Here is a 9,423-nt window from a genome sequence, read left to right as displayed (position 1 = left end):
CTTCTTCTGAGTTCTGCAGGCTTCATGGTACTTCAGAGCCCCAGTAATTGAGCAGTTCATGACAGAAGATAAAAGTGAAAAAGTAGACACAGAGATCTGTGAAGACTTCGCCCATTTTGCTATAGGTATCCATTGATCGATTTATCACTTCAGCAGGAATTCCAGATAATAGAAGTGCTGCTGTCAATACTGTTGTCTTTATTTTCTTTTCACTCTGTAAAGACAAAGATTCAAATTAACTTTACATCTTTCAGCAGACTATATAAACTCTATAAAACATGATGAATTCTGCAATTTTTGCCTAACTGGTTTAGAGCTTGTTAAGAAAGTTTTAAAACAATATGCTAGCATTTACTGAGAATATAATAGGCAAATCAGTAAACTAGAGGCAATAGCAGGTAAGATTCTATCAAAAAATTTTAAAAGGTATCATCTTGGAAACAAGACACAATTTGAAATATACATGATACCACAAGGCAAAAAACAGGAAAATCATTATTAGTTAGGACTTCAATAACTGCTAAATGAATGACACGGACAATGTGGCATTAGGGCTCATAGGAGATAGAAATTGTTCCAGTTTTCTGTAAATAAAGGAATAATTCTAGAGGAGGTAGAAAACAGGCCTTCAAGAAGGAGCAGCACTTAGATTGGTAGAAATAAGATGAGAAATCTTATTTTAAGTCTCATGATAACAAAAGCCAGAGGCAGAAGAATGCTGATCATATTGGAGAACACTGAGTAATTTGTAACCATATCACAGGAACATCCTTAAAGGTCCTACATGATATGCAAAGAAATTCACACCTGATTACATGCACAACAGGATATCATCGGACAAGAATACTTTTGGGGGAAGAGAGAACATTTATTTTCTCATTTTTAAAAAAAAATTCAAAGTTGCTTTTTTAAAAAAAGTTATTGATTGGTATCAAGAAAACCACTCACATGGTTCAATAATTTTAGAAATATAAAAAGTTATGCCAGATATGGTGGTGCACCTGCAGTCCCAACTATTCAGGAAGCTCAAGTGGGAGGATGGCTTCAGCCCAGGAGTTCAAGACCAGCCTGGGCAACATAGAGGGACCCTGTCTAAAAATAAATACATAAAAATTAAAAATAAAAGTTATAATTAACTAAGACAAATGAAGCCCATGTCCACCAAGACACAGAGAAAGTTTCTTAGAAGTAAAACTTTGATTTTAGTCAAAATGACCCAAAACTGGGAACAGCCATGATATCCATCAACAGGAAATCAAATAAACAGATGGATTTATTCGTACTCCTGATTTATCACTCACCAAAATAAAAGGGAATCAACTATAAATATACTCAAAAACTTGATGAATCTCAAAAATATCATGTAGAATTAAGGAAGGCTTATAAAAACACAAAAAGGAATAAATGATCCTATTAATTACTAAAACAGGTAAAACTAATTTATGGTGGGAAAAAGAAAATTAGACCTTTGTGGGAGAGGAACTGGGAGTGCCTGGAAAGGGACACAATCAAACTTTCAGGGATGATACAAGGTTCTAAACCTTGAGTTTTGCAGGTTGTCAGAACTTATCAAATGGTTCACTTAGAACATGCACATTTCCTTTACAAAAAGTTAACCTTAAATAAAAAGAACCAGCTAGTCAGTCTCAGCAACTTAGCAAGACCTTGTCTCAAAATAAAAAATAAAAATAAACTAGGCATAGTGGTGTACGCCTGAATCCCAGCAGCTCGGGAGGCTGTGGCAGGAGGATCACAAGTTCAAAGCCATCCTCAGCAATTTAGCAAGGCCCTAAACAACTCAGAGACTCTGTTTCTAAATAAAATACAAAGTAGGGCTGAGGATGTGGCTCAGTGGTAAGACATCCCTGGGTTCTATCCCCCATGCAAAAACAAAACAAAACAAAAAAGAACCAGCTGGATAAGGGGATGTTCACCTATAATCCCAGTGACTAAGGAGGCTGAGGAAAGAGGATTATAAATTCGAGGCCAGTCTCAGCAATTTAATGAAGTCCTAATAACTGAGCTAGAGTCTGTCTCAAAATAAAAAATTTAAAAAAGGATTGGGAATATAGCTTAGTGGTAAAGCACCTCTAGGTTTAATCCCCAGTAAACCCCCCCTAAAAAAATAAAAAGAACCATAAACATTGACTTGGAGTTAATGATATGTTAGAGGGGTGAAGTATACAGATATGTACATCTATAACATACTTTGAAATACAGCAAGAAAAATAAGATGGATTTGTTTTTGTTTTTTTTTTTTTTTTAGAGAGCGAGAGCGAGAGAGAGAGAGAGAGAGAGAGAGAGAGAATTTTTTATTATTTATTTTTTAGTTTTTGGCAGACACAACATCTTTGTTATGTGGTGCTGAGGATCGAACCCGGGCCGCACGCAAGCCAGGCAGCGCGCTACCGCTTGAGCCACATCCCCAGCCCCAATAAGATGGATTTGAAAATAGAAAATTCTATACATGACAAATATAATGAGAGGTTAATTACAGAATCTACATAGTAAGGATAGTGTTCACTGCACAATTCTTTCATTTGTGTGTTTAAAAACTACTGCAGCATCTGGGCACATTGGCACATGCATGTAATCCCAGCTCCTCCAGAGGCTGAGGCAGAAGGATTCTAAAATTTGAGGCTAACACAGGAAGTTTAACTTAGACCCAGTCTCAAAGTAAAAAAAAAAAAAGGACTGGGGTTGGGAATGTAGCTAAGAGGTAGAGTGCCCTTGGATTCAATCCCCAGCACCACAAAGAAAAGGAAAAAAACCTACCATAACAAAACAGGCAGGGTGAGGCATGCCTGTAATCCCAGTGGCTGGGAGGCTGATTGCAAGTTCAAAGCCAGCCTAAGCAATTTAATGAGGCCCTAAGCAACTTAGTGAGACCTGTCTCAAAATTAAAAAAATAAAAAGGGATGGGATGTGGCTCAGTGGTTAAGCACCCCTGGGTTCAATCCCTGGTACCAAAAAAAAAAGAAAGAAACCACTATAACAAAATGTTGTTTTGTCGAAAGTGTAAAAGTCTCCCTTTCTTGTTTCTCCCCCATTTCCTAGTAATCTATACACAGCTCTATTACTACTACTGTTAATACTATTACTGTTAATAGTTTCATGAATATATAAACAAAATCAAATATGAATTATTTTGCATCCTTTTCACACACAAAAAAGGAGTATGCTACAGATCATATTTCTACACTTTTTATTTTTCTCTTTTAATATTTCTTGGACAGCTTACCACTCTGACTATAGGGAAAACTTCTTTTGTGTGTTTATGGTGCTGAGGATCAAACCCAGGGGCTTGTGTATGCTAGGCAAGTGCTCCAACTCTGAGCTACATCCTCAATGCAAGAATGAACTTCTAGGCCAATGCTTTAATTACAATGATATTTCTTTCTTTACTCTTTTACTTTCTGTATTTGACCAGTTTGAGCTTCAAAACACAAATATTTTAAATCCATCAAAACCAAAAACAGATCTATTGGCCCATTAGAAATGACTAAGCATGGGGTGAATGCCTGTAATCCCAGCAGCTGTGGAGGCTGTGGCAAGAGGATCAAGAGTTCAAAACCAGCCTCAGCAATTTAGTGAGGCCCCAAGTGACTCAGCAAGACCCTATCTCTAAATAAAATATAAAAAAGGCTGGGGATATGGCTCAGTGGTTGAACACCCCTAAGATGAATCCCCAGTTCTAAAGAAAAAGAAATGACTAAGCAGGGCTGCGGGTATTATTCAGTGGTAGAGCACTGTCTAGCATGCATGAGGCCCTGAGTTGGATCCCAGCACCACCCATACAAAAAAAATGGCTAAGCAAACAGCCAAGTAGTAATTTTTCAGCCAAAAAAAAAAAAAAACTCAAAGATAAAGTGCATTGTTACCAAGTGTTCAATAAGGGGCATAGTAAGATAGTCAAAATAATTTTATTTTATCTTTGTGTTTATTTTTTAGGTGTAGATGGACACAACACAATGCCTTTATTTTTATGTGGTGCTGAGGATCGAACCCGGGTCCTGCCAGTGCTAGGCAAGCGCTCTACCGCTGAGCCACAATCCCAGCCCTCAAACCAATTTAAAAAATTTATTTCCTTTATTATAAATAAAATGAATTACTAAAGTTAATTAGTAATTAAATTGAACACTTTTCTTAGACAAGTACTATTAATACTACCCTAAGGACCTCAAACCACATGGACCAACATTTTTGTAAAATATAATGAAAGTGTATGATAATATAAAAAGTACTACGAAAATTCCTGATTATTCACTTTATTATTTTGGGGGAGTACCAGGGACTGTAGATGTACACACAGTCTTATGGGGCTCAAGTTGCCTGATATCCAAGATAACTTTATTTGTCTGACCAAGTTTTATGTGAGTTTTGTTTTTGTTTTTTTAACTCAGGGGCAGTGGACCACTGAGCCACATCCCCAGCCCTATTTTGTATCTTATTTAGAGACAGGGTCTCACTAAGTTGCTTAGTGCCTCGCTTTTGCTGAGGCCGACTTTGAACTCACAATCTTCCTGCCTCAGCCTCTTGAGCAGCTGGGACTGATCGCTCCATTTTGAACTTAATACATCTTGAGACATAATTAGTTTGAAGATCAGCACTGGCAGGCAAACCATACTTTGAGCATTACTGATTCAGAACACAAGTAGAACCAAGTGTTTTGTTTTGTTTTGGTTTGGTTTTGGTACTGGGGATTGAACCCAGAGGCACTTAACCACTGAGCCACATCCCCAGCCTTTTTTATTTATTTTGAGATGAGGTCTCGCTAAGTTGCTTAGGGCCTCATTACGTTGCTGAGGGTGTTTCTGAACTTTCCATCCTCCTGCCTCAGCTTCCTGCGCTGCCGGAATTACATACGTGAGCCACTGTGCCCAGCAGGACCATTTTTTTTTTTAAGTTCTTAAAATTAGCTAGTCATGAATCAATCTAAATATATCACCAAACTTAGAAAAGATTTTAATTTACCTTGGGAAAATATTTGTACAGTCCCATGTACGCAAGTTGTAAAGTAAGAAATGGAGCAAATATGGACTGTGAAGATAAAAGATAAAATTAAATATTTCCAACATAATCATTCAAACCACAATAAATCAAACAGAAGCTATAAAATTCCAAGCAAAAAACTACAATAAAATACTAATTTAGTGCTGAAAGTTATATAGTTCTTTCAATTTCCCCAAAAGTCTTCTCTCATAAAAATTTACTTTTTAAAAATTATTTAAGAGTATAAACTAGAGCTAGATATATAATAATACATCATGAATTTCCTTCACCTAGAAGAAACTGACAACCTAAAGCATACCTAAAAGGCCCAACACTCAAAACATACACCATTCATTCCTTAGACTTTGGGGCAAAGAATAACTCAGATGGCTACCATCTTGGGCCCTCAAATTAGGAGCTATTCACACTATAGATAAAATGACTTGATGATCTGGCTTCTTAGGCAAAATGGAAAAGATCAAAGTAACATTTAATTTACACAATTATTTCTAAAGTTAAAAATATTATGAAGGGAACCAAGGAGCAAAGATCATTAGGTGGCATATTATAGTGAGAGCAGTGAGAACTAAACAATTGAGAAGTTCATAGTGAAGAAAACCAAAGCAAAAAAAAAAAAAAAAAAGCTCCTGAAAAAACGAGGCACAAAAATGAGATGATGCTTTAAAAGCATGAAAGCACAGAGTCCTTTAGATAAGAGAGATAAAAGCAGCTATCTAGCTCACTAAATGTTAAAAGCATCATCAATCTTTGCTATAATTTATTATCAGGGAGAAAAAAAATCAGATCTGTTGATTATAACTAAAGCAACATTTGCATAAAAAGATTTTCAAAAACTGTTTTGCTTAATGATATAAATCTTAATTACCTGGAAAATTTGTTTATGTGCCTGATATATGGTAGATATTCTTAAAATGTCTATTGAACGGAAATAGTTCTAAGAACAAGATTCGAGTGAACTATGAGCTATGCTTTTCTGCAGCCTTCCACTACTGTAAAATAACAGGACCACATCATGGTACAAAAAAGGCCTGTCATACTACTTCAACATTATGAAAATGTTGAAATACCTTTTGACACACAGAAAAAATTTACTTCATATTCAGGAACTCTATACTCTTTGGAACTTAATAATTAATATACTTTCTATATTGGCACTTAACCCTTTGGTTCTAGTATGAAACTGCCTGGATTTAATCTCAGCTGTCACTTAGATGCTATGTGACCTTGGGCAAGTGATTTAACCCGAGTCTTCATTCCTTTACAGATTTAAATGATATCTAGTTCATAAAGGATGAAAATTAAATAAGTTATTACTAGCAAAGCACTTAATGGTAGCTGGCATAAAGAACACCTTTAATAATTATTAATAGGCTCTCATTCTGTAACTATGGTGAATAATGAAGTTTATATAATACACCTCCAAATAGCTCCATAAATCTGGTAGATATTATCTTAATATTGGCAATTAATCCTGTGAATTAAAAGTATATAGCCAACTTGCATTTTCCAAATTTAGTTAGTTTATAGCTCTTTCCTTACCAAATATTTGCAAACAAAAGCTCTGACACCAAGAGCAAGAAGAGCACATCCCACCAATCTAAATATTCGAAAAGAGTCAAATTCTTCTGATGCACTTCCATCATCTGGATTGGGCTTTTCACTGATCAACTGTTTCCGTAATTTCATTGCTTCTTCAAATCTGGAAAGGTACTGTTCTAGGCCATGGCGAGAACCCCTCTGGACAGTATCCGTGGTCAGGTCCCCTCTGTTTCGCTGTCGGAGATCAAGGTTGACATCATTACTGTACTCCAGTGGTTTAATAAAAGAGTCCAATTTGTCTCCCAGCTGGGTCCCCTTTACCTCCACAACACCACCCTGCTGGTCAGTTGTTCCTGGACTGACCGAGTCACCCAGCACTACTCGCTTTGAAACGGAAGGAATGCTGAGGGAGTTCAGTTTATCACTGTCCTGCTGCTTTGATTTTGCTTGACTTTCCTCTTCTAAGGGGGAAAAAAAATTAAAAGCCTTTTGTTATTACACATGCCTTATGTGTTAATATTTTTAAAATATGTTGCTGCAGCTAAAACTTGACAGTCACTGAATCAAAATACTGATTTTGCATAAAATAAAAACAAGTTCCTCTTTCTATACCATCAAACTATATCACCCAAGAGTATTCCTGCAGAGGAAATAATCCAAACTTTGTGGGTAGGAGATAGGACTAAAAAACAAACTAGGAAAGATAATCAAGGATGGAAGAAGCTGTCAAGACCAACTTTTCATGGATAACATATTCCAGAAATATGACTGCATTGGTTGCACTAGCTTATTTGGTTAAAAATACAAAGCCATTAAAGATTTTTAAGATCTGAATTTTAAAATAAAATTTCTGAATCCAGAGCTCTGTGAGCATAGGGTGTGGCATAGCCTACAACTATTGTTAGGCAGCCATTAGGGCAGCCATTAGTAAGTACTTACATAGTTTTAGGATGCTGCTGATTCAAAACAACAACAACAACAAAAAAATAGAAATAAGTTTCAAAACAAAAGAACAAAATACAGAAAGATACTAAGTAGTTGGGTGCAGTGGCACACCTACAATACAGGGAGGCTGAGGCAGGAGGATTATAAATTCAAAGCCAGCCTCAGCAACTTGGCCAGACTCTGCTCTAAATAAAATGTAAAAAAAAAAGCTGGGGATGTGGCTCAGTGGTGAAGCACCCGTGGTACCAAAATGTGTGTATATATATAAATATTATATATATTATAACACATATATATAACATACATGTTATTTATTATATATAATGTCAGATATAATAAATAATGCTCTGAGAAAGAAAGAAGATCCTGATATTAACCATTAATGGAAAAACCTTTCTTCTAATGGTGCTCCTACATCTCATTTGAACTGTCTGAAGTTGACACTACCCAAGCCTCACAGAAGTCACGAAGATCTAAGGAGCTTGCAAAAACTGACTAAGGCAATCACTTAAGAACACACTTAAAATTTAAACTTAGACAATATTAGGGCATTCTAAGTGTTCAATTATATTCACTTCAAAAGCCTTTATTGGACAAGTCTTTGGGTGAGAATGTACTTTCCTTTAGAGTGAAATGTGGTTCCCGAAACAAACCGCAGTAACCTCATCTAATGAGAGAAAAATCTCAGGTGAGGATGTCGCACCTGTTGGGTTTATAAAAGATGATCACTTTTTCCCCCACCTCTTCTAGAAGGTCTGTTGGTCACAGTATTAAGAGCACTGAACACCGACACCAAGATATGAGTCCCCGATCCACGTAGGATGGACGAGCAGGCAGTTTATAAAGACAAGAGTTATACAGCAAAAGGCAATAGAAAGTAGAGGCCAGGAAGGCAATGGAAGGAAAAGCATTTGGAACAGATGGAAACGAAAACAATTGGCCTGAGGGGCGCGGTCAGTCTGGGGATGAAATGTACGCCCTTCAAGAAAGGCGAGAGAGTAACGGGGCGGAGGGACTCAGGGACCAAGGCTTTGCACCAAGTGGGGACAGTCTCAGCAAAGCTCCGGGAAAACTGTGCGGAGTGACTAGGTCCGTCCTGGAGCTAAGGAGTGAGAACGGGGGGGCATCACTTAAACGGGCAGGAGCAAAATGGAGGTCAGTGAGCAGGGTTTGGTCCACAACATCAGTGCAGTGGAGGAGGGAGGGCAGAATGATCCTGAAGACCGTAAGGGGTGGGAAACCGAGGCTCTCACCCGCGCCGCTCCCGGGCCTGTGAAAGCCCATGATGCGGTTGATGCGCTGCTCCGAGTTCATGAGCAGCTTTCTCCGCCGAAGCTCCGCCCGACGCTGGGAAGCAGACATGCCTGAGCCCGCCGAGGCCCCGGGTCTGTCCCCGCCGTCGGTGGCCACGGTCACCGGCTCCATCCTTCCTCCACAGTGTGGGAGATGTGGCAGTAGTGAGAGAGGAGGTGCCGGCGCGGATGACTTAGGGCAGCAGAAAGCACGTCACCCTCCCACGGTAGATCCGCCCCCCAGCGCGGTGCCAGAATAGGCCGGCTGAGCACGCGCGGCCCGAGGGACCGCGCACAGGCTCTGGCCGCCATCTTGGGTGAGGGCAAAGAGGGCACGCGTCCCTACCCACCTTGGCTGGCTCTCACTTACTTGCCTTCCCCGCTGTTGAGTCCCCCACTGCTGTTCATGCGGAGGTCAAGAAAACCAGCACTCGGCCTGACGGGTGGGCAAGGACGTCAGTGAGGAGCGGGTTCATACTACATTATTGCCAGGAAGCAAAATGGAGATTGCAGCGTCAGGCGCCTGTCTCCAGCCCTTCTGCGGTCGGCTCGCCGTCTGGGAAATACGTAACTGCGGGAGCGACGCCTGGGGGAGCATTGACTGGGATTTGTTGGGGGGTGCCGATTCTCATCC

At 39.1% G+C, this 9,423-nt stretch overlaps 1 protein-coding gene across 2 annotated transcripts; it reads right to left on the bottom strand.

The window, feature by feature from the left end:
- Positions 1 to 22: 22 nt before the first annotated feature.
- On the bottom strand, positions 23 to 9,041 carry Camlg (calcium modulating ligand). Of its 2 annotated transcripts, XM_046468104.2 has the most exons (5): positions 8,751 to 9,041; positions 6,874 to 7,013; positions 6,553 to 6,786; positions 4,975 to 5,040; positions 23 to 214 (listed from the first exon to the last, which is right to left on the bottom strand). In XM_046468104.2, exons 1-5 carry the CDS (start codon positions 8,920 to 8,922, stop codon positions 23 to 25), a joined length of 804 nt encoding a protein of 267 aa, XP_046324060.1. In that variant the 5' UTR covers positions 8,923 to 9,041. The 2 variants fall into 2 exon arrangements, with proteins under 2 accessions (XP_046324060.1, XP_046324059.1); XM_046468103.2 differs by having other exon boundaries at positions 6,553 to 7,013.
- Positions 9,042 to 9,423: the final 382 nt, after the last annotated feature.

The sequence above is a fragment of the Marmota monax genome, unplaced genomic scaffold (genome assembly GCF_021218885.2).
Source record: "Marmota monax isolate L192 unplaced genomic scaffold, Marmota_monax_Labrador192_F-V1.1 WCK01_AAM20220418_F8-fsc00196, whole genome shotgun sequence".
NCBI classification, from domain to species: domain Eukaryota; kingdom Metazoa; phylum Chordata; class Mammalia; order Rodentia; family Sciuridae; genus Marmota; species Marmota monax.
The sequence above is the reverse complement of the archived record's forward strand: the minus strand, read 5'-3'. Positions and strand labels throughout refer to the sequence as shown.

Excerpts from the sequence above, each read along its gene's own strand:
- Camlg (XM_046468103.2), bottom strand. The coding sequence starts at position 8,922 with ATGGAGCCGGTGACCGTGGCCACCGACGGCGGGGACAGACCCGGGGCC. Across the intron at positions 7,014-8,750 it reads CAGGCCCGGGAGCGGCGCGG|AAGAGGAAAGTCAAGCAAAA; the intron begins GTGAGAGCCTCG and ends TTTCCCCCTTAG. Across the intron at positions 5,041-6,552 it reads CTTTTGTTTGCAAATATTTG|TCCATATTTGCTCCATTTCT; the intron begins GTAAGGAAAGAG and ends TTATCTTCACAG.